The 26,718-nt window shown below is 30.8% G+C and overlaps 12 protein-coding genes and 1 non-coding gene across 13 annotated transcripts, besides 3 other annotated features; 5 read left to right on the top strand and 8 right to left on the bottom strand.

Annotated features, from left to right (window-relative positions):
* Positions 1 to 803: part of a mobile genetic element that runs on past the window's edge.
* Positions 804 to 825: 22 nt separating this feature from the next.
* Positions 826 to 2,129: a mobile genetic element.
* TVAGG3_1004240 (Mariner transposase) lies at positions 906 to 2,033 on the bottom strand (the record flags this gene model as incomplete). The annotated part of the gene is made up of 1 exon (XM_051254372.1): positions 906 to 2,033. The coding sequence occupies one exon, from the start codon at positions 2,031 to 2,033 to the stop codon at positions 906 to 908; it is 1,128 nt and encodes a 375-aa protein (XP_051079946.1).
* Positions 2,130 to 3,038: 909 nt separating the features above from the next.
* Positions 3,039 to 5,297, bottom strand: TVAGG3_1004250 (uncharacterized protein; the record flags this gene model as incomplete). The annotated part of the gene is made up of 1 exon (XM_001322490.1): positions 3,039 to 5,297. The coding sequence occupies one exon, from the start codon at positions 5,295 to 5,297 to the stop codon at positions 3,039 to 3,041; it is 2,259 nt and encodes a 752-aa protein (XP_001322525.1).
* Positions 5,298 to 6,122: 825 nt separating this feature from the next.
* Positions 6,123 to 9,089, bottom strand: TVAGG3_1004260 (uncharacterized protein; the record flags this gene model as incomplete). Its single annotated transcript, XM_001322491.2, has 1 exon — positions 6,807 to 8,981. One exon carries the CDS (start codon positions 8,979 to 8,981, stop codon positions 6,807 to 6,809), a length of 2,175 nt encoding a protein of 724 aa, XP_001322526.1.
* Positions 9,090 to 9,319: 230 nt separating this feature from the next.
* Positions 9,320 to 10,507, top strand: TVAGG3_1004270 (protein kinase protein; the record flags this gene model as incomplete). The annotated part of the gene is made up of 1 exon (XM_001322492.1): positions 9,320 to 10,507. One exon carries the CDS (start codon positions 9,320 to 9,322, stop codon positions 10,505 to 10,507), a length of 1,188 nt encoding a protein of 395 aa, XP_001322527.1.
* Positions 10,508 to 10,564: 57 nt separating this feature from the next.
* Positions 10,565 to 11,011, bottom strand: TVAGG3_1004280 (uncharacterized protein; the record flags this gene model as incomplete). The annotated part of the gene is made up of 1 exon (XM_001322493.2): positions 10,743 to 11,000. The coding sequence occupies one exon, from the start codon at positions 10,998 to 11,000 to the stop codon at positions 10,743 to 10,745; it is 258 nt and encodes an 85-aa protein (XP_001322528.1).
* Positions 11,012 to 11,332: 321 nt separating this feature from the next.
* On the bottom strand, positions 11,333 to 12,003 carry TVAGG3_1004290 (GTPase protein; the record flags this gene model as incomplete). Its single annotated transcript, XM_001322494.1, has 1 exon — positions 11,524 to 12,003. One exon carries the CDS (start codon positions 12,001 to 12,003, stop codon positions 11,524 to 11,526), a length of 480 nt encoding a protein of 159 aa, XP_001322529.1.
* Positions 12,004 to 12,201: 198 nt separating this feature from the next.
* On the top strand, positions 12,202 to 12,273 carry TVAGG3_1004300. Its single transcript has one exon. It is a non-coding gene; the product is annotated as a tRNA-Asp (tRNA).
* A 2,060-nt stretch (positions 12,274 to 14,333) lies between these two features.
* TVAGG3_1004310 (spectrin binding) lies at positions 14,334 to 15,759 on the top strand (the record flags this gene model as incomplete). Its single annotated transcript, XM_001322495.1, has 1 exon — positions 14,468 to 15,709. One exon carries the CDS (start codon positions 14,468 to 14,470, stop codon positions 15,707 to 15,709), a length of 1,242 nt encoding a protein of 413 aa, XP_001322530.1.
* A 722-nt stretch (positions 15,760 to 16,481) lies between these two features.
* On the top strand, positions 16,482 to 17,627 carry TVAGG3_1004320 (3-beta-hydroxy-delta5-steroid dehydrogenase protein; the record flags this gene model as incomplete). Its single annotated transcript, XM_001322496.1, has 1 exon — positions 16,487 to 17,581. The coding sequence occupies one exon, from the start codon at positions 16,487 to 16,489 to the stop codon at positions 17,579 to 17,581; it is 1,095 nt and encodes a 364-aa protein (XP_001322531.1).
* A 1,959-nt stretch (positions 17,628 to 19,586) lies between these two features.
* On the bottom strand, positions 19,587 to 20,928 carry TVAGG3_1004330 (malic enzyme; the record flags this gene model as incomplete). Its single annotated transcript, XM_001322497.2, has 1 exon — positions 19,692 to 20,888. One exon carries the CDS (start codon positions 20,886 to 20,888, stop codon positions 19,692 to 19,694), a length of 1,197 nt encoding a protein of 398 aa, XP_001322532.1.
* An 838-nt stretch (positions 20,929 to 21,766) lies between these two features.
* Positions 21,767 to 22,805: a mobile genetic element.
* An 11-nt stretch (positions 22,806 to 22,816) lies between these two features.
* Positions 22,817 to 23,839, top strand: TVAGG3_1004350 (spectrin binding; the record flags this gene model as incomplete). Its single annotated transcript, XM_001322498.1, has 1 exon — positions 22,817 to 23,839. The coding sequence occupies one exon, from the start codon at positions 22,817 to 22,819 to the stop codon at positions 23,837 to 23,839; it is 1,023 nt and encodes a 340-aa protein (XP_001322533.1).
* Positions 23,840 to 24,374: 535 nt separating this feature from the next.
* On the bottom strand, positions 24,375 to 25,262 carry TVAGG3_1004360 (palmitoyltransferase ZDHHC24-related family; the record flags this gene model as incomplete). Its single annotated transcript, XM_001322499.1, has 1 exon — positions 24,375 to 25,262. One exon carries the CDS (start codon positions 25,260 to 25,262, stop codon positions 24,375 to 24,377), a length of 888 nt encoding a protein of 295 aa, XP_001322534.1.
* Positions 25,263 to 25,268: 6 nt separating this feature from the next.
* On the bottom strand, positions 25,269 to 26,636 carry TVAGG3_1004370 (armadillo (ARM) repeat-containing protein family; the record flags this gene model as incomplete). Its single annotated transcript, XM_001322500.1, has 1 exon — positions 25,269 to 26,636. The coding sequence occupies one exon, from the start codon at positions 26,634 to 26,636 to the stop codon at positions 25,269 to 25,271; it is 1,368 nt and encodes a 455-aa protein (XP_001322535.1).
* Between the last annotated feature and the right edge of the window lie 82 nt (positions 26,637 to 26,718).

Genomic DNA, 26,718 nt, shown 5'->3' on the forward strand with positions numbered 1-26,718 from the left:
CAGAAGGTTTTTACGTTCATACTATTGAAGGATGGTAGAGTTCAGTTTAGAAAGATAAAGCAACCATTAGATAGAGAAGGTATATTAAGGAAGATTAAACTTCATGAGGACAACATTGCTGAACTTAGGAAGAAGTTAGAAGAGTTGGAGAAAGGAAGAGAGTTATAAAGCAATGAATTCAAGTGGGTGAAAAAACAGGTGAAAAAAGAGGTGAGATTTCACCACTTCACCTAAATTTATTTTTGTGCTATGTTTTCATACGTGTGAGGGTGGTGATATCATTAATTTTAAGTTTATTTTACTGAAAATTTTTATTTGGATGTAAATGACAGAACAAAAGCAACTCATACAAATCGAAAAATATAACAAACATACATTTAAACATTTATTCTTCCTTCCTGAGCATAACATGTTCTTTACACTTCATCCTAGACCAGTTGACTTTTCATTGACTGTGTATAAAGATTGTCATGGTAGTTTTATAAAAACTTATGATGATGAAGGTAAGTTAACAAGACTATGCATTTCAAAACTTGAGAAACTTTATGACTTCAAGTATGACTACAATAGAGTTAACATTGACGATGAAGATATAGAAGAAAATTTATGAGAACGTTTATTTTTTCATTAGTGAGTTCGTTAGTGAGGTGAAATGGTTGGCGGCTTTGTAAATATTTAAGGTTAAGTTAGTTTTTGCGTTCATGTTGTAAAATGTACGTTAACGGTTTTGTAAAGTGTCAAATTCACAAGTATTGGGTAAGGTGGAACGCAGTGCCACCATACCCAAGACTGGTGTACTAACTCATATTGCAGCTCGTTATAATATAGGGTGTCCAAAGGTGTGTTTAGCACAAACCTGAATACTGCGAATAGAAATAAACAAGTTACATATATATAAAGTTTATTTAAATATAATCACCATTGGATTCAATCACGCGTTCGCAGCGATCGATCCAGGCTTGAAAGACACGCTTTAAATCATCATGAGAAAATTGCTCAAATTGCTCTCTTACAAAATTTTCAAGATCATCTGGACTCGCGAATTCGCGTCCTTCAGCTCTCTTTTTTAGCGCGCCGAATAAATAAAAGTCAGAGGGTGCAATATCAGGTGAATAAATTGGGTTTGGAACAACTTTGACATTGTTTTCCACCAAGTAATTCATTACCTTATGACTTTTGTGAACTCTTGAATTATCAAAATGAATTGCAAACTTTTGTTTTTGTTGTTTGGATTTCTCAAACTCATCAGAATTGATAATTTGAGTAAGAACATTGTCAATTAGATACTGAGCATTCATCGTATTAGGTTTTTGAAGAATATCAATTGCGATGATGCCATTCACGCCCCAAAAAACCGACAACATCATCATTGGTGTGTCAATTTTTTTCTTCGGGAATGTTTGCGGATTTTCATCCTTCGGGATCCACATGATTTTGGCTTCTGTTGCATATTGAAACCAAGACTCGTCCCCTGTTATTAAAAAGCGAAACTTCTTGGATTGATACGCACCCAATATAGAGAGGAGCTCTTTCGAAGATTGGACTCTAGATTTTTTTTGAACTGAATTAAGGTTGTGCGGAACCCAACGTGTATACGCTAGTTTGTAGTTCAAATAATTGTGCAGATAATAACTGACTGTTGTACGTGGTATCTTTGTCATCTCCTCTATCCTTCTGAGTGATGCTCTTGGGTCTTCATCTAGCGCTTGAAGAATTGCTTTGATTTTTCTTTGATCCGGCGATTTTTTGTCAATTTTTATGATGGGCGCCTTTTTGTTCATGAAGTGATACATCCTAACATGATACGTTACAGTGGAATAGCTAGGAGCATCCATACCGAAGCATTTTACCAATGTCTCGTAGATTTTTTTACAGTCTTTGCATTTTTTTGCAAGAGCGAGGATGTTTTCTTTATGATTCATTAAAAAAATGAAAAAAATCCCGCCAAAATTTCCCGCGAAACCGCCTCTTGTCTCAAAATTCATTTTATATCCCGGCATGGCGCCAAAATACAACATATTCATCATATACATATATTCATATTTTTTATTATATATTTATAATCAGCATATATCTCCTTTAATAGTCTCATATAGAGCGCTGTGCTAAACGCACCTTTGGACACCCTATAGTAAAGAAACAGCCGAGGTTCTTATTTCACATGGTGCAGATATCAATGAAAAAGATGAATATGAAGATACCGCTCTTTATATTGCCGCAGAAAATAATAGCAAAGAAACAGCTGAGGTTCTCATTTTACATGGTGCAAATGTCAAGGCAAGAAATTTTAATGGACAATCCGCTCTTCATTATGCAGCAGAACATGGTCGTAAAGAAACAGCTGAATTACTTCTTTCACATGGGGCAAATGTCAATGAAAAAGATCAAGATGGACAAACCCCACTTCATTATACAGCTCGTTATAATTATCCGTCAACAGCCGAAGTTCTTATTTTGCATGGCGCAAATATAAATGAAAGAGATTATAGTGGGAAAACAGCTCTTCAAATTGCAGCAAATTATAATAAAAAAGAAGTAATTAAACTTCTTATTTATTATAGTGCAAAAAAATAAGAAGCCCAATTATTTCTTATTCTGATATTTTTGAAAATGAATTTGTATATACTACGGCGGAATATTCATCACTTTTCCAAACTTTTTCTATCTGACCGAAAATAAATACATTATGATTTGACATATAAATAACAATTTTTTAAATTATTATTACATTTATGCAAAATATTGGAAGAGTAGCATAGATTAGACCAAATTGAGCAAATATTGATTCTATGTCTGGTTAGATTCTTTAGATCAATATCCAATATTGAGATGTTTACATGATATGCATGGGATAAGATGTTTACTAAGTATTGTAGTATTTCATAATAATAAGTAATCTTCGAATTTCTTATTTCGCTTAATGCAAATATTAATGAAATAGACAATGATGGAGAATATCAAAATAATCATACAATAACTTCTCTTCTAAAAATTGCTCTAGAAAAAATAAACAAGATTTTAATTATCTATAAAGAAGTTTACAATTCAATAGTTAAAAATGGATATAAGTATGAGAATGGAATTCCAATATTTTTAATTGCTCTGCATGAATTAGCAAAAGCACAATCTTCCGAAAATGCAATCTTAGGAATATTCCCAATATTAATAATTTTTTCCTGCACAGCTTGTGGCGCTGAAAATGATCCACACATGCGAAGAAGAGGGCATCCGTCAAATGCATTTGTACCTATTTGAGAGATACTAGATGATGAGAAGAAAACAAAATTCAAATTCTTGCAATCTTTGAAAGCCTGATAGTCGATAGTGTTAATATTATTTCCATTGAAGAATACTCTTAAGAGAGTTGGACTTCCCATGAAAGCACAACTTCCGATAGTCTCCATTTCTAACGGAACAATGAAATTTTTAACACCGCTGTATGGAAGGAAGAGAATAAGTTTTGTTTGTGCGTGATTTGTCAATGCACCATTTTCAAATCGATATCTTTGATCATTTTGAGGAAGCTTAACAGATTTTAAATTATAACAACCATAGAAGCATCCACCATCAATCTTTGAAAGCGTGCAGTCAGCTCCCATTATCAATGTTCTCAGTTCTTCGCATGATTGAAATGCAAAACCTTGAATAGTAGCTAATGAACTTGGAATTATGAAATCCGTCAATGAAATACATCCATCAAAAGCATATGTTCCAATATCTGTGACACCATTATTGAGTGTAAGTGTTATCAATGATGTACATGATTGGCATAACATACTTGGAATATTACAAGATATAGTGAAATCTGTGATTTGAGAATTGGCAAATGATCTGATACCAACTGATTCTATTGAACTTGGTAAGTTCGCAGTTGTCAATCCACTTTCTGAGAATGCATAAGTTCCAATAGATGTTAGTGAATTTAAGTTAGATAATCCAATATCTCCAAGTTTTTTGCAGTTTGCAAATGCATATTCTCCTATTGAAGTAATAGATGTTGGGAGAATAATTGATGAAAGCATATTGCAATTTATGAAACAAGAACCAGGAATTGTTGTAATTTTTGTTCCTTGGAATGTTACACTTATTAGCTGCGAGCAACTATCAAAAGCATTATTTGAGATAGTTTTCAAACCTGGTGGGAAAACAATTGAATGTATGGTTGATTCTTTGAAAACAGTTTCACCAATAGTAATATCCAAATCCACATTGGAACTTTTGAAAGAAACATCTTTTATTTTCTTTTCTGCAAAAGTTCCTCGAGCAATAAAATTACACTCGGCTAAAATAGAAATATCTGTATTTTCTTCTGATCCTACATAAACTAATAAAGTTCTATTGTCATCCTTATACATCATATTATTGTCAACAACAAATTTGGGACTTAATGAATGAAGTGTTAAATTAGGAATTTCTGTAAAAACGCCATCACCTATTGTTTCCAAATTTTTGGGGAGAGTTATTTCTGTTAATGAAATGCATCCAATAAAGGCAGTGTCTCCTAAATTCTTCAAACTAGATGGTAAAACGATGTTTTTAAGTTTTTGACAATAATAGAATGCACTACTTTTGATCTCTGTGATATTTTCTGTTAATTTTACTGTCACTAAATTTCGACATCCTTGAAACATAAAAGATGAAATATTTTTTATTTGAGAAGGAAATTCGAAATCGACAATTTGGCATTCTCCAAGACAAAAACTATCAATAAAAGTTATATTTGTGGAAAAAATTATCTTACTGAATTTTGATCCTCTAAATGCAGAATTACCGATTGAAGTGATATAAGAAGGAACTTGAAATGTTCCTGTTAACCTTGAACTCACATAAACAAGATTGGTAAATCCAGGTCCAGAGAGCAGCATTTGGCCATCAACTTTATAATTTGTATTCCTTTCATCAACTGATATACCAATAATAGGACAACCTTGGAAACATGAACCATCTTGCAGCAAGCATTTTGATGGAATATGAAAATATTCTAGCTTTGTGAATGCAAAAGCATTTGCACTCAATTTCTGCAATTGAGAATTTTGGCCAATTGTAACTTCTTTTATTCCAGAAGATCCAAAAACACTTCCATGCGTCTGAGTAGGACCCACAATCTCTGTCAAAGTATCAGGAAATTCAATTTTTGTTAAAGCAGAATCAATATAAAAACATCCATATGAAATTTTCGTTAGTTTTGGAGGTAATTTTACATTGCTCAATCTGGAGCATCTACTGAAACAGCCATCACTGAGGACTAGGAGTTTTGTGCATTGACTCATGTCCGCACTTATTAATGCGGAATTCATAAAGCAACAATCGCATATTGATGATAGTTGGCTTCCTGGAGCAAATGATATTGAGGGTAAAGTTTCTCGACAGAAGAAGAAGGGACTTGCATCTTGAGTTGTCCCTCCTTTGATTGTTGTACATTCGGCAATAACAGTGCAATCACCAGAAAATCCCTTGAGAACAGAAAGAAGGACTGTTTTTTCATCTGAATACTGTACACAATTTAATTCATTACTTTGCAGTTACTAGGGAGTTATTATTAAATACATTTTTATCATGGTTGAATTTGACACATATCTGAAAGTTTGAGAGAACTCATTGAATTGTGTAAATTAACAATGATAAAAAAACAATCACAAGTTATATGGAAAGGGCACAATTACATTCATGTAGTATGCAAGGGGTTTAATTATTTTGAACTATGGAATCTTTGAAGAAATATCAAAAATATATTAAATTTTTCTAATCATATGACAAATTTCAAAGATTTGTTGAAATATTAATTTTAATACCAAATTTGCCTTTTTCCTAAACTGAAACATGATAATATAATGAGAATGAAAAAAAGTAATATTAGATTTAAGGACAAGTGAATGATTATAACTCTTTCATGGTATATAATTTCTGTTAATCATTTTAATTTAATTTTTCTAACTATTGCATTCCTGAATAGCTAATATTAAATACGGAAATCCGTTGTTTCTTATGAATTATTTTTAATGCCGAATTAAGGGTAGTTTATCCATCGTTATCTTTTATGGTGATTCATTTATAAAATTGCGTCCTCAAAATTATCGCAATTCACAAATAATAAGGTTCCATATTCAAATAAAAGAAGGGGAGTACTTATCAAAGTTTATTACGAAAATTTAGTGCCTTGTTGCTGAAAGAAATAGTGTTTATGATATTTTGCAATGCAAGGCATATTTCAATTTATTAGAAGTTGTTGAATTCTTCATATTGCAGCACATTTTTATGGAAAATCTGCTCTTCATTATGGAGCAGAAAATAATTGTAAAGAAACAGCTGGATTACTTCTTTCATAATGTGCAAATGTCAATGAAAAGGATCAAGATGAACAAACTCCACTTCATTTTACAACTCGTGATAATTATCTGTCAACGACCGAAGTTCTTATTTCGCATGGCTCAAATAAAAATGAAAGAGATTAAATGGAAAAACAACTCTTCAAATTGCGGCAAATTATAACAAAAAAGAAGTAATTGACTTTATTGTTGTAAAAAAAAATAAGAAGCTCCATTTTATCACTTTTCCAAAATTTTTTAAATTAACAAAATCCATTCAGGTTTTAGAGTCAGGGAATTAGTCTTATAGATTCTGATAGATAATTGCCTAACTTCATATTTATCAGTACTTAAAAACGAATTAAATATCAAATTTCTCAATATGATATTAAAATTTCAAAACTTAAAGTAAAAAGATGTTAGGCGATATCCAAAAAAAATCACCAAATGAATGAGTTAGAAAGCAAAGATGTTGTTCATAATGATAAAATAAAAAGAGTTTTAGTCGGAAAGAAGTTTCCAGAAAAGATGTGTAGAAGGATAATGTAAAAAATTATGATTTAAATGATTCTTCGAAACATGTGCAATATGACATGAAATCATAAGTCTTTCAGGAATTCCTGACTCAACAATCATTTGAATGTAATCAGTTGATGTGTTCTCAATAATAACAGGACATCGAATGGATTTGCAATCATGGAATGCATTATTCTCAACATCTGAAATTGAAAGTAGGAAATTGATGTATTTGAGATTTAAGCAGTTGTAGAATGAATGTTTTTCAATAACAGAAACACTGTCTGATGTAATTTTGATTTTCTCAATGTTGTTGCTCGAATTGAATGAATAACTACAGATAACATCGCAGTTAATGTTGAGTTCTTTGTCTTCTGATTCACTCAAATGAAAAATAAGTTCCCATTTAGTATTGTTTTTGTAGTATAAAGTATTATCAATACATTTGTATTTATATGATGAAAAATTACTGATATTTGTAAGACAATTGCATTCTGAAATAGAATTAATTGAAAAAAAATCAAGTGAATTTGTTTCACTGAATATAATTGATTTTAGTTTCTTACAAGAAAGAAATGAATATTTGGAAATAATTTTAAAAGATTGTGGAATTTTAATACTTTCTAATGAAGAACAATTCTCAAATGATTTATATCCAATCTCCTCTGATCCTTCTTGAATTGTAACTTCTTCTAAATTAGTACATCCACAGAAACAATTATCAGGAATATTCGAAATATTACTAACATTATTTAATTTGATGCAATTCTCAAATGCATTAGTCATAACACTCAAATTTGGTGATGAAAATGTAAAATTTTCTAAATTAATGCAATCTTTAAATGATGACATTCCTAATGTTTGTAATTTAGGAAATGAATAATCAAATGATCTCAGATTTGAACAATTTCTAAATGCATCATTTTCTATATCAATGATTTGAGAATCTTTTGTGAAATAAATATTCTGAATTTTAGAATTTTCGAATGCTTTTTCTTTGATTTTTGTAACAGATTTAGGAATTGTAATACTATAATAATTATTTGGAATGTATCCCCAATATTCATAAATTATGGTTTGATCAGAATTCATAATCAAACAATCTGGTGTAATAATAAGATTTGGTTCATTCAGATATGAAATTGAAACATTTGTATTTCTTTTAATTGAATAAGAATAAAATAGAGTTTTGCAAGTGAATGACAAACTGACTTTTGGCATATTATTTGTAACAAAATCAGATCCTTCAACAGTCATTGCTGAATTAGAAAATATAATTAGTTCAAGATTTTCACAAGAACCAAATACCTGACCGCCAAAGTAATCTATTGGACCTAAAAAAGTAACATTTATCAAACTATTACAACCATAGAAAGCATCATTTTCAATTCTTTTCATATTTGCTGGAATTATAATTGTTTTGATAGATGATCTAAAAAAGCAATACGTTCCAATAGTTGTGACTGAATTTGGAATTTTGTATCCTGTTTTGTTACAAATAAAAAATAAAATACTTCCATTTTTCGAATAAATAACATAATCTTTAACTGTTAAGTAGTTATTATTAGGATGAACTGTAAAATTTATTAATTTTCCATCTGAAAATGCACATCCATGGACTTTAGAAACTTTTTCTGGAATTTGAAACGAAGTAATTGCAGTATTAGCAAATACACCATTTTCTAATGAAATTAAATCTGACCCTTCTTTAAAAGTAACATTTTGTAGTTTAGAACACGAAATAAATGCCCAATGTTCTATTATTTTAACAGATGCTGGTATGATAATACTGGTCACTTGATGATTATCTCCAAATGCATTGCTTCCTATTTCAAGGAGTCCTTCTGGTAAAAGTATCTGATTGACTTTAGAACAGGCAGAAAATGCTGAAGAAGATATTTTTGTAAGTTTATTGCATGATGATAGATTAATTATGGCAAGATTTTTACATTTAGTAAAGCAATCTCTTCCAATTGTTGTTAAGTTAGGATTTTCTTGAAATGAAAAGGAAAATAAAGTTTCGAGTTCGTAAAAGCATTGATCTTGGATGATTTCACATGTGGATGATATCCTGAGGTTGTGTGATGCATCGTTAACTTTTGTAAGGATTTTTCCGTCATTTGAATAACAACTTTTGTCAATATCTTTGTAATTAATCATAATGAATTACTTAAGTACGTCTTCTTCTTGCGTCTTTGTTTATGATAGTAATTGGAGACTAAAATAGAAATCAACACTTGTTTTATTTCAATGAACCCATGTCATTTTATCGTCATTATTTTTATATGATATCAGTAAAATATCACGAAATACCAATTATTTAGGGTTTTATATGCTAATGATTTCTCTCAACTATAAAATATGCTATTGGAGATTGAACAACTCTCAGTTTAGATCAATCCTGTGAAATCTCTTGATTTATAATGATTTCAGAAGGAAAATTTCTTATTTTGCATATAAACTTGTTTATTTACATGTTCTTAGAATCATTATTTTCAATGCAATCAGATCTTCTTTGTGATTTTAATGACTTTGTAGAGCAAGAAAAGATATCAGTGCAATCTGACGGGAAGTACTCACATACAAAACAAGTTGCCACTGGTTTGGACTGTTTTACCAAATATTATAAACAATGTGATATCATAACGTTAAAAAAGCTAATAAACGATGTACAAATTAGCACAAAAATGACACATAAAGTCTTCGGACCGATCATTGGTTATGCAATTTCTCCGAATAATGGCTTACTTGTCTCTAGAGAGTATCCAAGATTAGGAACTCTCAACGATGCGATTTCATCTAGAGATCCAATGCTTGAAGATCCAACTAACAAAATGAAAATTATACATGGAATTGCATCAGCACTTTTATATTTGCATTCAAACAAAATTACACTAACAAATCTAAACTCGTCAACAATTTGGATTGACGAAAATTGCGAGCCAATCATAGGAGATCTTAGTTACTCATGTATTGATGGTCCTGACTTCATGTCAAATTTTGAATTTGATGAGAAAGCATTTGTTTACTACTCGCCAGAGTGTTTGGCAAATGGTACCAAAAAAGTTACTAACAAAGCAGATATATTTGCATTCGGAATGGTTTTGTATCACTTATTATCAGGAGAACCTCCTTCTCAGCTTTCATCACGCGAAGAATTGTATGAGGAAAGGTACTACGGTGGTAGACCCCAATTTGGTCCAAATTTCCCACCAATGTTTGAAGAATTAATTTCTATGTGTTGGGAAAGTGAAATTGATCAGCGTCCTACAGCACAAGAAATTATCGATGTCCTTTCATCATCAGATTTGATCTTAGATGGCACAAATATTGAGAAATATAATAATTACATTAAAAAAGTCGCATTTACAAAAGAAGATGATGCATTTGAAGTTCTTAATAAAGAGAAAGCAGATATTATGGATTTACTCGAGCTTACAAAGACTACATTTTCAGATGCAACACTTGAATATCAAAATCACTTAGAAGCATTGCAACAAGAGATTGAAGAACTGAAGCAAGGTAACAAAAATGTACCATCTTATGAGAATCATGAAACTCAAATTGTTCCAGAGAAAAACGAAAAGGAAGAAAAGAATCCTTTGTTATTACCATTAATTGCATCAAGCTCAATTGCTGCCTTATCAGTTGTAGCTTTATTCTTTATGAAGAGAAGAATGAAATAGGTTAGTTCTCTCTTTAATATGTAAATTATTTGTTTTTTTCAACAATTTAACTTTTTACTCGTTTTCAAACTATACGTAAACTTAGGATTTGTATTTGACTCATTGTATTTCCCAATTGTATTTAGTTTTAAAGAAAATTAAAATATTAAGTTGAAATAAGAAATTATTAAATGTGTAAAAGTTAAAATGCATGAATTTTAGTAATAACAATAACATTTAATGGGAAATGGTTAAATTAGTACAGTCTTAAGAATGGAATGTTATATTCTGGTTCAGCATCAAGTGGATCTACTCCATCTGTAACAATTGGGGTTAAAATTCTTTGTCCTGAATCAGATTCGATGCCCTGTGAAGCAGAGTTATTTTTAGAAGAATCTTCTTGTGGATTTTCAGGATCAACTGCTGGTTCCTCATCATTCTGTGACACGCTACCCTTCTCTTCTTGGTTACTAATTGATTCTAATGAAGGAGCATCTTCATTTTTTTCCGTCATTTCAATTCTATTGTTGTCACTTTTGAAAGGTATTGACAACAGTCAATACCATCCCTTGAGATATAGTGAATTCAATTAGAATGAAACTACATTGCCTTTTTGCATGATAAAATGCTCTAAATCTAAAGTTTTTTTGAATCAATAGATTTGTATCGTTGTTGCTTCATGCATAGATCAAGGGTTTTAATCATAATCATGATAAATATAAATAGCATCTTTACAAAAACCTGATTCACTGTTGATATTTTTTAAAAATTCGATTAGTACAGATAAGATATAAAAAATAATAAGTTCTCGATTAAGATAGATTATAATTTTATTGTTTAATAGCTCTATTTAAGAATTTTGTTACATGCAAATAAAAATATTGAGGCAAAATCATGATTTTGGGACCATAAATGGAATGGTTCGTAAACACATGATTTAAACATTAGTTCGATGCATCGAATATCAACTCTTTCATATCAATAATAAGAATGAAAAAATAAATAAAACACAAATGAATTATCGATAAAAGTATATGTTAGCAACACTTTTCTTTCTTCTTTTCTTGCATTACTGGCTCCTTAACAGTGTATTCATGAGATTGATTATCAATAATTGTCAGTGCTTGTTGTAATACCAATTCGACACCTTCACATGTTTTAGCGCTACAGTCAATATATGGGGCATCAAATTTTTCTTTGATTTGTGTATTGAATGCTTCAGAGGTTCCGATACGATTCTCAAGATCATTTTTATTTCCCAAAACTATAAATGGTATCTTTCCACTAGATTGAGAAACATCAATCCAGATATTAAGTTCATTGTAGCTCTGTTCATTTGTAACATCAAAAACAATTATTGCCAATGAAGCGTTTTGCACATATATTGGAGCAAGAGATCTAAACTTTTCTTCACCAGCTGTATCCCAAAATTGCATTTCATGTTCGACTCCATTAAAAACCATTGATTTCAGCCTGAAAGCCGCGGAAATTGTTGGCTTCAGGTTCTCTTCGAACATGTCGAATACTATTCGATTGATTAGTGCTGTTTTTCCGACGCTACTTTCTCCAAGAAATAAATTTAGAAAATATGATAATTCTGGTGTTAGTATGTCGAGTGACTATCATATCTTAGTTAGGAAATGATCAGATCAGTTTGAAATCAAAAATGAATCAACTTTTATTATAAATTAATTTATAAGGGTTATTTATGTGAATCGGTCATAGTGTAATGGTTATCATGTAAGATTGTCGTTCTTTTGATCCGGGTTCGATTCCCGGTGACCGAGCTTTTTTGATTTTTTTTTCTTTCATAATTTCTGCTCGATGTATAGATTAAACACAGCTTCAGATCTATGATTGATTATAAAATATATGTCGAATTCTAGCGACAGTACTCAGGCATTCATACTAGGAAAAAATTTTTGTCAGTATTTAGATATCAGAGGTTGTAAAATTATCCAAAAATAAGTCATGAAGCTATGAACACTATTCATGAGTTCTATACTTCCTCTTTACAGCCCCAGATGTTTTTATTTATTTCTATTTTGCAAGATATAACAAAGATATCGAAAATGCAATTCTTAATTATAAAATTACTCCTAAAGAAGGAATAATATACAGTTATTTGAAGTATACCTTGAAGTTACTATATTATCCTTTAGTATTTCTAATATCGTGCAAGATAAACTCAATCAATAAATCTTCGAAAAGTCCCAAGAAAAAGTCAACTCTTATTTAAGATATCATTGCAATGATATGAAAACTCTTTCTCATTAACTCCAATAATGTATTAAATGAGAATCTTTGCTAAGTTATGAAGCAAATAATGCATTATATAATGAATGTGCTCTTTCAATCAGTTCATCTTCATCAACATTTTCTTCGAAATTTTCTAGCAAATTGTCAACGCAATGATCATTTGCAAGTTGTATTACTGTGGTTCTTTCGGTTGAAAACTTATTATAGATGATTTCATAACACTCAAGGATCAAATTTGCATAAAAACTTTCATAAATTTCAGATAATTTGGAAAGCAAGTGAAACATATTGTCATTCAAAACGTATAAGCTCAATGGACAAGTAACTTCATATATAAAATGATGAATTAACAAAAGAATAATTTTCAAAGAATTGAAAGTAAAATTTTCCAAATTGTCATATATTATATGAAGTAAGTTTGAGTCAATCATAAGTGATAATATACAATCCTTTGAACTACTGTTCATTATCACTAAAATTAATTTGAATAAGAAATATCCTGAAGGATTCTCAATATGAGACTCTAACATTTGAATAAAATTATTAATGTGTGCTAAAAATATTCCATTAGAATGGGCTATAAAAGGAATCAATTCGCAAATTATTACATTTATGTTTGAATCATTTGTTTCGCTTTGTAATAGATGAATTACTTCTTCTATATTGATATTTTGGAATAATTCTGGTGAAAATTGATTGTTTTTGAAAATTTGATATATTATTCTAAAAGAAATTAATTTGAAGTTATAAGAGCAATCATTAGAGAACAATAAGTTAATTATGTAGGCAGTTATTGATATAATATCATCAGAAGTAGCTTTTGTTGTTAAAAAAGAAAAGGTTCTGAGAATAGTTTCGATTATGTACGGTCTTTGTTTAGAAGCAATGAGATTCATTAGTCCTATTTCGTCTTTTTGTGGAATTATGAGTCGAATAAGCATTTGTTCTGAAAATATTGAAATAAAAATTGGAAACATTTCTTGTATTTTAATTACTAACGCTGAAAATATCCAAAGAGAAAATGTCGTGACTCTTGTAGGTATGTCCATAATAAATTCTTGAACTTTTAAATAGTATAATTTTTCAAAAAAGTATTCATCAGCGTTTTCAACGTAATCAACTAAATAGTATAAGCATAGTAAGGTAGTTGAAACTATGTCTAAGTGATTTTGATTCAAGCCTACATTTACAAGAAGGTCAATGATTTGATAATCGGGAATGTTTGTTGGATGATTAGTTTTCAGATAATTAGCAAAGTTATTAACTATATTATAAAAACGAACTGTGTCTATTGGGTCAGGCACATTCAATAACGCATCAATTATATCTTTAAGTTCTAAATCACTTGAAAGATCTTTATCATTAATCTCATCGTCAAATTGAGATATTTTAACGACTCTTTCCTCTTTTAATGTCTCAATAAATTGAGTTTCTTCCTTAAAATCCATACCTAAAACATAAATGGGGAGATTTTAATTCAAATATTTGAGATGGAGAAAGACCCCGAAAAATCGTTTTTAATCCTGAATTGATAAGTAAAAGATATATTTCCAGATTGTCTTCCAATTGGATTACTTCTAATGCTATGCTTGGATGTGCAAATTTTGTTATGAGGGATTTCATTTCATGAAATATTGAGATTTCTCATAGCACAACATGTATTTTTATATACCTCCATGGCTAAATCATCTTTAATTTCCATTTTCCAGATTATTTTGTTTCATGTCGGATTCCAAAATAATTGAAACTATATCGGATTTGAGCCATTTACAAGAGCAACTTGCTTCAATTACTGATTCAAACCTGAACTCAGTATTTGAATATATCAAATCCACTATAAATTCGGATTATTTAGATTCTAGTATTCAATTAATTGCTAAATATTCCCAAATCAGATTCAAATCAATCACCAGAAATGCTAAGTTATGCAATCTATTAATTCAACACTATCAATCTAATGCTTTAGAACAAATTTTCAAATTTGCGGATCCTCATTTGCTTCGAAATATATTTGATATTAAAGGATTTACGTTTGATGATATCATGAAAACAGAATTAAACACTAATATTCTCATTGCTTTTGCCCCTGAGTTAAATGCATTTTCTCAAATTCGTAATTTACTGTTTCGAGTTCCATATTCCAGACTTTTGGAGTTAAAAGCAGATAACTGGAAGAAATACATAGAAATTTTACTCAACAGATACGAAACAAACACAATTTGCCACGCAATTTTCAAAGATGATATAGATAAACTGAAACAATTCAAAGAATTCGATAAACAATATTACATTGACGAGTTTTCATTTAATGATGATATGAAAATCCCTCTTTTAGCTTTTGCAAAGTTTTATAATGCGACCAAATGCTACGATTACCTTATATCAAAAGGTCTTACACCAGATGAAACTACAACTGAATATCTTATTCGCTCTGGAAGGTTCGAACTCATCAAAGAATCCGAAATTACGAAATTTGCTCAAGCAGCGTTAGATTATCATCAAGACCACGATTTGGTAACGCAAAATGTTACTCTTGAGCAATGTGTTTGTGCCCAGAACTACGTTGTTTTCCTACAAAAACTTGCAACTAAAAATGAAATTTCAAAAACATGTTTTGAAATTGCAGCTTCCTCCAGGTACCATGCTTTCTGTGAACTGTTCGTAATACGTGGAGTATACGCAGATAGCGACATTCTCGATATTTTGAAAGAAAAGAAAATGGAAATCATCAAAGGAGCAGGAGATCTCTTAAAGTTCAGAGGCAAATCAATTGCAGCACCATATTCTACGGAACAGCCCAATCCAATGAACAATAAATGCTGTAGAATTTTATTAGTAGTATTTTTAGTCGTTTTAATACTAATGATCATGCTCCTTGTTTATATTTTGAAGTACACAACAAACTTTGGTGTTGAATTGCCAGCAGCTATTGCTAAATTCTTCTCAAGAAGACATTACCATTAAATATTATTTTTTTCATTCCTAATAAACAGAATATGTGTAATCTTATAAAACTCATATCTTATTTATAACTTTTTTTTGAATTTTTTAGTAAATCAAAAAAAATATTCACTAATATAAGAAAGAGTAGAGGACAAACTAATCAGATTTAAATAATACATCATATACACATCAAAGTATCTGCTGTTATATCTCCGTGAAATGCAAAATATATCGAAATTGAATCAGAATAATGAGAATGAGATAGGTAACAGAGAAATTTGAAGTAAGGATAGAATCATATAAGTAACGGATTGTTAATGTACCTTATTAAATCGTTATTATTGTTAAGAATTTGGCAATAATAATTTTGATATTTGCATTTGAACAAATTCCGTTGAAGTTTGCATTACTCTCATCATAGGAATTATGAACCTCGTCTTACGATTTTCCAAAATTTTTTTGATTTTGAAAATATGATGAGAATTTCGTCAATTTTTGAAATGAGAATTTAATTTTCAAAATATTTTTGGAAAAATTTTCAAAGATCGAAAAATAAAATCATTTTTCTCATTCAATAAGCATTATTTAGAAAAATAAATACGTAAATGGATATTAATTTAAGATATTTTTTAATTTTACATATAATAATTATGTAATACACTTTATTTTGAGGTAATTTCTAATATCTAATAATTTTGATGATTCATATTTTTAAAATCTAATCACATTAGTAGCAAAGGTCAGTTTATCAAGTCGTGATTTCAATTATATTATTCTGTGAATAAATTTGTCACTTCAATGTCAGAAAAGCCTGCAATTCTTATTCTCGGCGGTACAGGTTTTGTTGGTCGCCATCTCGTTAAGCTTCTTGCTTCTACAGAGCAGTTCAGCTTGATTCGTGCAGCAGATAAGAATTTACCAACAATGGCATGGTTTGATGAAGCATATACAACACTTTTCAAGACTCCTCCAGTAGAATTTAAGATGGCAAACCTTGCTAACGAGCAATCCGTCGAAAAAACATTTGAAATCGGCGAAGGAAAACAATTCGATTATGTTGTCGACTTGGCTTCAACAACAGACTACGGAAAGGAGAAAGAATTTTACGATGACAGAGTACTTAAGATTGTGAGTGTTTGCGGCGCAGAAGCAAAGAAGCGTGGCGTCAAAAGGTGGATTGAAGTTTCAACAGCTCAGGTTTATAAGAGTTCAACTAAACCAGCTACAGAAACAGCAGCATTGAAGCCATGGACACTCCTTGCCGCTGCAAAGCTCGAAGCAGAAAACATCCTTAAAAAACTCGAAATACCAATGATCATTCTTCGTCCAGCTATCATTTACGGCCCAGGAGACATCCACGGCATTATGCCTCGTCTCGTTTGCGGCAAAGTCTACCAGTACACGAATAAGGAAATGAAATTCCTCTGGAACGAAGATCTCAATATTAACACCGTCCACGTTACAGATGTTGCCAAAGCTTGCCATTACTTCCTTACAAATGGAACTTTAGGCGAAATTTACAACTTATGCGACTCCGGTAAGACAAATCAGATCAAAGTCAACAAATGCATCTCAGAAATCTTCGGCATCAAGACAGGATTTTACGGAAGCTTCCTTTCAAACCTTGCTCGCATTAATTTCAAATCAGCCGTACAAGACTCAAACGACGAACACATGCAGCCATGGGGAAAGATTACAGAAGAAAATCAAATTACAAAAACACCTCTTTCTCCTTATCTTGAACCAGAATTACTTTATCACAACGAATACTGCATTGATGGCACAAAAGTTACAACAACTGGATTTAATTACGATGTTCCAGAACTTACAAAAGATCTCTTGCTTGAATCTCTCAACTATTGGATTTCTATTCAAGCATTTCCACCAATTTAACTTATTTACCTTATTAAGACATCTAAATTTCTTGTTTAATGAACAATTTACTTAATTTTTTTATATTAGTGGAAATTTTTACATAAATTTCTTTAAATAGTTTGAACTAGACTCAATTTGGACTATCTCGAGCTCTTGTCATAGTAACTTAAGTTGTCTTTGGTTAATTCTACTGTTTATCTATGAAAAATATTTAGAATTCATTACATTTCGAGTCTTTTAACTCAACTTCTATTAATTATAATTCTCTACATTAACTTTAGTTCATTGTCACAGTTCATAAAGTATAGAGATAGATTGTAATGCAGAGATTTCATGTTTTTGCTATTAAAACCATACTTTCCTTAAAGCAATTCAGATCATATCAATATACATCTCAAAAATCAAATATTTAACAAAACTACTTTATGTTTATTTGGAGAAATTAATTATAATTCTATTTTTTCGTATACACATTAAAAAACATGTATATCATACCCTTATATTAGATACAACTGATTATTTTTCATAGGTAACAACTAAATCTGGAGATTTTATTCCTCATTTTTTTATTTCACTGTTTTTCATCGAAAAACCTGTGGAAAAACTCTTCAGTTACAGGGTTACCAACATCATAATCATTCTCATCTAATATTTCGGCAAAATTCTCTACAAATTCATTGCTATTCACAGTTTCAGTTAATTCGTTGAAATTAGTTGAAATAAAATCAGCAAAAGTGAAATAACAACGACATATATATTCAAATATATCCAAACTTCCTATTGACTCAACAAAATTAGCTAAAATGTCAAAAATTAAGTCGATTTTGATATTCTCAATAAAATCTCTTTGACATCGAGAAAGAATACTCATTATTAAGATTACACACTCTTGTTTGACGATAACTGCCATTGTTTCTTGATTTTTGTCGATCCAATTAAAAATATCCAAAAAATCTTTTGTACAAAGTGTAAAATCTGATGTAAAAACAGATAATATTGATATAACTAAGTATATTCGATCTTCTGTTTGCTCTGTATCTTCATTTAGAAGTTGAAATAATTCATTTTTATCTAAATTAAGGTGTTCACGGGATTCTGGATACCTACTAATGCATAATGAGTAAAAGAAAAGAGTTCGAGATAGATTTAGATGTCGAAATTCTTCAATATAAGAAATAAAATTATTTTGAAAGAAGAAATCTAAATCTAAACCATCTTGTTGGATTATATGTATTAATATAGTAATTATGTACTCTGATTGGCTATCTTCAAGAAGATTCATGAGTTTTGGAAGTCGATATAAAATATTTTTCAATAATTCTTGAGGAACAAAACTTAATACATACGAATTGTAGAATTTTGCTGAATATAACGCTTCATCATTGCTATTGATTGAGTCAACATAGAAGTTAAATTCATCCATGTTGTATTGATCGAAAAATTTATGAAATGGTTCGAGATTCATAACATTTGTCATTGCTGAAACTATATATTTCTCAAATGAATATGTGTTTTTACGTAATTTTCTCGATAATTTAGGAATGATGAGTTTTAACTTGTCAGAATCATTAAATGATTGAGCTGAGATAAAAGAAACAATCTGAGCACAATTATAAGTAATGGTTGGATCACTTTCTCGGTAGATATAATCTCCTAATAAAATAATAAAATCTTCTGAAAATTCGAAATAGTTATGCGAAATTTGACCGTGTATTTCTTTGAAAATATTGACAAGACCTTTAGATGCTTCTCTTGAAATATCAAGATTTGACTCTTGATACCCCATATTTAATTCATTCATGTAATTATTGATTTCCATGGCTTTTTCTTCACTGATCTGTATTTCATCAGTGAATTCTGAGTCAAATCCCATGTTTTTTGAAAAAATATTATAGTTAATATCACTCAAAGAATCAGATTCTTTGAATTCCAACATTTTATACTAAAATGATACTATTGAGTTAACAATAAATGGCAATGTAATACTACATTTGGATACCTTTTGCTGAAATAATAATAAATTTTTGAAGATTAATTTTGAATTTAGAATTTTTATTATTTGAAAAAAGAAAGATTTGTGTTAATTTGCATATAGATCTCGTATGATAGAAATGCTTTATTAGGTAATTTATTGCTGGATGCGAGCAACACCAGACTTGATAGCGGCGGCAGCAACAGCCTTTGAAACTGTCTCCTTGATACGTGGGTCGAATGGCTTTGGAAGGATATATTCTGGTGTAAGTTCAGCATCGGAAACGAGGGAAGCGATAGCGCGGGCAGCGGCGATGTTCATCTCGTTTGTGATGCGGGAAGAGCGGACATCGAGAGCACCACGGAAGAGAGCTGGGAAGGCAAGAACGTTGTTGATCTGGTTTGGATAATCAGAACGGCCTGTGCCAACAACGATGGCGCCAGCTTCCTTAGCTTCCTCTGGCATGATTTCTGGGATTGGGTTAGCCATAGCGAAAACGATTGGCTTTTCGGCCATGGACTTGACCATCTCCTGTGTAAGTGTCTTTGGAGCGGAAACGCCGATGAAGACATCAACGCCCTTGATGACATCACCGAGTGTGCCTTGCTTGAGCTCGGAGTTTGTGATCTCAGCCATCTCGACCTTGATGTCGTTCAAGCCAGAACGGCCTTTGTAGATAGCACCCTGGCGATCTGTAAGGATAACGTTCTTTGGATTGACACCAACAGCAACGAGAAGCTTGATGATAGCAATACCAGCAGCACCAGCGCCAGATGTGACAATCTTGACATCTTCGATCTTCTTGCCGACGAGCTTGAGAGCGTTGAGAAGAGCAGCGAGTGTAACGATAGCTGTGCCGTGCTGATCATCGTGGAAGATTGGGATATCGCAGATTTCCTGGCACTTCTTCTCGATTTCGAAGCAACGTGGAGCAGAGATATCTTCGAGGTTGACACCACCGAAGGAACCAGCGATGAGGGAAACAACCTTGACGATATCATCAACATTCTTGGAGCGAACGCAAAGTGGGATAGCATCGACATCACCGAAGCGCTTGAAGAGCAAAGCCTTGCCTTCCATAACTGGCATACCGGCTTCTGGTCCGATATCGCCTAAGCCAAGAACGGCTGTACCATCTGTAATGACAGCGACTGTGTTCCAGCGGCGTGTAAGTTCGTAGGAGAGAGCTGGGTTCTTCTGGATTTCAAGGCATGGCTGAGCAACACCTGGGGAGTAAGCGATGGAGAGATCATCCTTATCCTCAACCTTGCAGCGAGCAACTGTTTCGATCTTGCCACGCCATTCCTTGTGGGCAGCGACTGAGAGAGATGCGTAGTCTTTCTTGACAGACATCAAATAAAAATGAAGTGATAACTTTCTCAGTCAATTTTCTTTGCGGGTTTAGACCTGGTCATTTGAATTATCCTCTCAAAAATTGAAAGATATCTAATTTTTTTGTGAGCACTCATACAATGAAAAGTTTTTTTGATTGCTCATTCGGCCAGATGATCGTCATCAAAAATTTATCATAGTTTTATCATACACATAAAATATATTTAATTGCATCTAATGCAAAAGACGATCAAACTTGCCAGAAAATATTCGTTCTATAAGATCATATCGGGGTTAATTTTTAGATAATTTAATACATTCCTTAATATACATATTAACGAAACAATCTCCCGATCACGTGTTTCAAAATTCACAAATTGAATGGGGTATTCAAACATCACCCAGAATCAAAATCTTATTATATCTTTTTCTCTTTATTGTTTTCTATCATATATAAACAAAGCACACACATATATACCCAACCATTCACTTATTATGGGTAATTTGATTATTGCTTCTTGAAATTGATGTTAATTGGATGAGAACATGATACAAATAGTTTATTTTATGATTTAGTAATCAATACGATACATCAGATTAAGTTCTATATAGTTGTTCGGCTGAACATTTTCATATGCATATACTTATTTTGGAAATAAAATTATTAATATAATGTACATTTGGAACATATTTACATCATTAATTCTATATCTTGGATATTTTTATTATAATCTTTTGAACTTCTTTACATTTTAAATGTAATAAGACAAAATTAGAATTAACATTAAAAGATTAAACATTTCCTCGGTCAAACTTAACAACAAATTTAATAAAAATAAGTTTGAAAATGAAAGAAAATAAAATTATAAAAATTTTAATTCATATAAGGAGAATATTAAGGGTGCACACGAGAGGATCATGTAAACTTCAGAATTTAGAACCTTATTTTTAGGCATTATCTTGGCTACCTATTTAGGCTCGAAAAGCAAAAAATATCAAAAAATACAACTTGACTCCATTATGACCCTTTCATGGAGGTAGTTTTTATCCGCTAGTATTTTCCCTTTGAATCTCTTTACAATTTGAAATCAAATTCAAAACTCAGTAGAAGAAAGGAAGAATCGACTTACTACGGTTGTAATACGAATAAATACATATATTTAATTATTTTTATTTACATAATAATTGTTTGAAGCTCATATTCCAACAAATTTTTAAATAAAAACATTAAAATGTTGAAAATGTTCATATATTTTAATAGGGTTTTGGCACTTTATTGAGGAATTACTACATACATAGTCGAACTGAACTTGATATTTTGAAATTTAAATTATTTATCAAAATTAAAATTTAACTTGAAATTTATAATTATTTAGTCATATTTTGCATAATTCTAAGTAGATTTTGTAAAAAATCAAGAAAGAAAAATTTTAACGTGCTTTATTTTTTCTTTTTATAATAATACATATTATTATATAATTAACATATTCATAATGTTTCACCCTTTCAAAAATATAATCCTCCTCCTCTCAAATAAACGTACATACGGGTGGCCTCTTTTTTCAAAAAATTAAAATTTGAAATTTTGGGCTCAAATATTAGAGATTTTTTCAACCTTCAACGATATATGTTGTCTATATCAGACCTCCTTTCTTTTTGATACTTAACATTGTTCCTAAATCTTAGCCGTTAAGGGTGTTCTGAAAATATTTTTTTTCGAAAAAATTCGAAAAAAATTCTTAAAATTCAAAAATCCCTTAATTCCTGAGGATTTTGGAAAAAAGTTTTTACATGAACATGTGTATATTATATGAAGTATATTGATAAGGTAAAAATCAAATTTTATTGCATATTCATCGAGAAAATAAACTAACGAATCCCTCAAAATTGAGAGGGTAATCCTCCTCCTCTCAAATAAACGTACATACGGGTGCACCCTTAAAAATTAAATGAAATCAATAATTGCCAATGATAACGACGACGCACTTATTTCTTTAGCATCAAATGATATAATCATAGATTCAAATGGCGAAAAGTTTGACAAACAACAAATTTTTATCCTATGCTGCCAATATTCTGCATGTCGATGTTTTAATGCATTATATATGCAGCATTCCTTCCAAGATGTTGATCAAGATGCACTAGTTATTGCAGCATCTACCTACGGATCGGTTGAAATCCTTGAAATGCTTCATAATTTAAATGTTAATCTTAATTCTGCTTTCGATGCTTCTATTATTTCAGGGAAATATGATGTATTGATTTATTTGTACAATTCTGTTTACGATGATATTGCTTCAAATCTGAGCAATAAAGAAAATTTGATTCATTCCGTGAAAGGTGGAAATCTTGATTGCGTGAAGTTCTTGATTGAAATGATTAATGATCAAGAAAAATTATATGATATAAATTATGTCAATCATGATGGAGATTCTGCTCTTTCAGTGGCTATTGACAAGAATCGGCCTGATATCGTTGATTATCTTATTCGAAAAGGGGCTTCCCTAAAGACAGAAAATAATATAATAGAAAAAGCTATAATGACTAATAATATTAATGTTTTAGGTCAATTTTTGAAGAGTCCCGAGTTTGACCCAAAATCACATGTTGAATTTGCCATCACTAATAAGATGGAACAATCGACTGCACTTTTATTAATGTACTCAAAACGGTTGTCTACTCCTCAATTAGTTCATTTCTTGTTTATCGCAGTTCAAAATAATTTATTAAATATTACCAAAATCTTGCTACAAAACGGAATACCTGGAAATGCTACTAATGATAATAAAGAAACTATCTTGCATATTGCAGCTTCACAAGGAAACTCGAATATGATTAACTTGATATTGAACTTTGGAAGGAATATTAATGTTAATGCATTAGATATTAAAAGAAGGACACCAATTCAAAGGGCAATATCTTCTGGTCATCCTGAATGCGTTAAATTGATAATAGGAAAAACTGATGTCTAAGATCTTTTTCTTTTTCATTTCACTTGTATATTAACCATGAATTTTGTAAATAATACTACTTTATTAGCTATTAACTCAGTTCCTAATATATACATTCATATTAAATGAGTTTGTTCAGCTAATGTAGTTCCTCAGATTGCGATTGGAACATATACCCTAAAGTATCCACCTTCATTTAGATACTGGCACATATGATGCTGATTAATCGATATTCTTTTATCATTCGTCAAATATAATAATTATAATGAAGTATTTTCCTATTCAAACTTATGATATATCAAAATTCTTATTGGAGCGTTAGGGTTTACTTCCATTTTGATTGATACACAATAGTTTTATGATATTTGCACATAAATTCTGAGTTTCCGTTTGGAAACCTATTCATTAGGTGTCTATTTACCAATTTAATGACTGCATTAATAAGGAAACCTAATGATCGAGTTCTAAAATTCAGAATCAAATTTGATTTCAAGAAAAATAAGAAGATGTTAGGGATAAATTAAATAAAAACATACAAATAATATTTACATACAAATTAAATAGTTTGTTGGTAAAGACCATCACCTTTTGGTTGCAAACATACACAAGGAATTGGCCAAAGGAACATTAGATATTTCGAACCGCATATTTCCTCAAAGTTATTGAGGCATCCACGGTTGAAATCATCTGTATTTCTCTTGTTATGTTTTTCTATAATTGTTTTGTTGTGAATAGCATTAATAAATGCATGTCGGAAGTGATGGAGAGCAAAACCCATCATGTAGAGGAAGAACGGAGCAATGACTAGTGCAAATACTTGATGGAATTTAAATGGTCTGAAAATTACGAAATACCAGTTCCATCTGAGCAAGAACCAGCAAAGTCCGTATATAACTACCCAAAATGTAAGTAAAATAAAGTAGCGCTGATTGTTTAAACCAACCCATGAGTTAGTCCATAAACAAATGTGGTCAGCGCGAAGTACAAATCTGCGAGCTGTCACTGAAAACGATGCTCTGTAAGGTCTATCACTCATTCTCGCGAAATGTTCTTGCTGGCTGTAAATAGCAATCGAATTCATCATCAATCTCCATGGATAAGACTTTAATTTGCGAACGCTCCAATTGTACGGAATATATCCTGGGCCACGAACTATTAAGATCCAATATGAAAAGAAGAAACAGAGATAAATGATTAATGAAACGATTTCTAATATAATAAGTTGCTTTAATGATTTAGTGGAGAAGTAAATATCATAGGCTAAGTTAATAAATGTTAATATAGACACTAAAGTCACTAAAATCGGCTTTGTTATATTTTTAATGAAATGTTGAACAATTGTAAAGTCACCATCTGGGAAATAAGCGACATTACAACAACAATTTGATCTATCTTCCCAATTAGTCTCATAATTACTCCAGGTTTGATAAAGCTCTGGATCCATTGAAACTTAAAAAGTGTCATCAGGATCGATATTGAAAATTCTTAAAATCTGATTACAAATGTCAATTATTTTATCATCATTTTCTGCGTCCTTAGATAATTCCAGAACTATTTCTGGAATGTTTGAATTAATTCCAAGTTGAATAAATTTTTCTCCTCTTTGGAATATTGTAACAAACAATTTCAGTATATCAAGTAAAGCTTCTGGATAAAAATCTTCTAACATATCTGCTAAATCGGGCATAACAAATTCTCCAATTTGCAAATCAATTTCTTGACTGTGGAGACACATATATTGGATCAAAACCTTTGAGGCAGCCTGTTTCTCTGTTACAGTACCATTATTAAACTTCCTAACAACAAAATTATATAGCTTAGACTCTTCAAAATCTTGTAAATTGTAGGGAATAGCGTAATACAAGAATTCAAGAAATTTATCAAAATTCTTCATAAGAGAGTTAAATTGGCATTCAAAGAAAGACCTAAAAATTCCAGTAAAATCTGTATATCCTTTTTTGATGAAGGTAATAAAAATATCGCATGTAGCATTAACTATTTGTTCACTCAAAATAGGAAATCCATAACCAGCATATGCTATATCATCATAAAAGTTTGATCCTTGAACTATAGTGTCAAATAAATTATCATTTCGAAAGATTTCACTCAAATATCTTGCTGCATTTAATCTAGCAGGAAAATGTTTGTCAAGGAAATAATGAATAGCAAATTCAAAGGTTGGTAATAATAATTGATACTGATCTTCGTTCATCAGATGAAATAAAGAACAAAATACAAGAAAACTAAGTGAACAACAACGTTGATTTGAAGGAGTATTTGCCGGAGTATTGAAAAACTGTAATAAAATATTAATAATATTATTATTAATTAAATCTTGGTATGTTTCAGGTGAAAGATAATTAAGAACAAGATTTGTAACATATTCCTTATAATCATGATAATCATTTTGCAAGACATAGAAAATATGTTCAAATAGTGTATCAGATTTGAATATTTTAGAGTCACTGATGATGAAAAGTGCATTAGTCATTACTATAGTTGCATCAACAGACAAATTTGTGTGCTCAGTTCCATTGAGACTAATTAGCCATGTAAGAAGATCGACAAATTCAGGCATCATACAAAATCTTTCTAAACTATAAACATCAGTTTGTGATATTCTACGTAATCTTTCAAGACATTCTTCATAATCTTCATCAATTTCGCGAGTTCCAAATAATTTCGGAAGAATAGTTATTTCTATTGCGTTTTTGTTGATAAGCGTTTGCGTGAAATTATTATCTTTTGCTGTTGGTAGGTGAAAATAAGCTCTATCATTATTAAAAATCAAATCACAATCTTTATATAAGCTCTCCATTTCAAAAATTATGCCAAAACTTCTTAAAATGGATATGTATAACAAGGTTTTATATATACATTTAGATTATCAAGGTTATTTG

Source organism: Trichomonas vaginalis, chromosome I (assembly GCF_026262505.1).
Source record: "Trichomonas vaginalis G3 chromosome I, whole genome shotgun sequence".
Taxonomy (NCBI): domain Eukaryota; phylum Parabasalia; order Trichomonadida; family Trichomonadidae; genus Trichomonas; species Trichomonas vaginalis.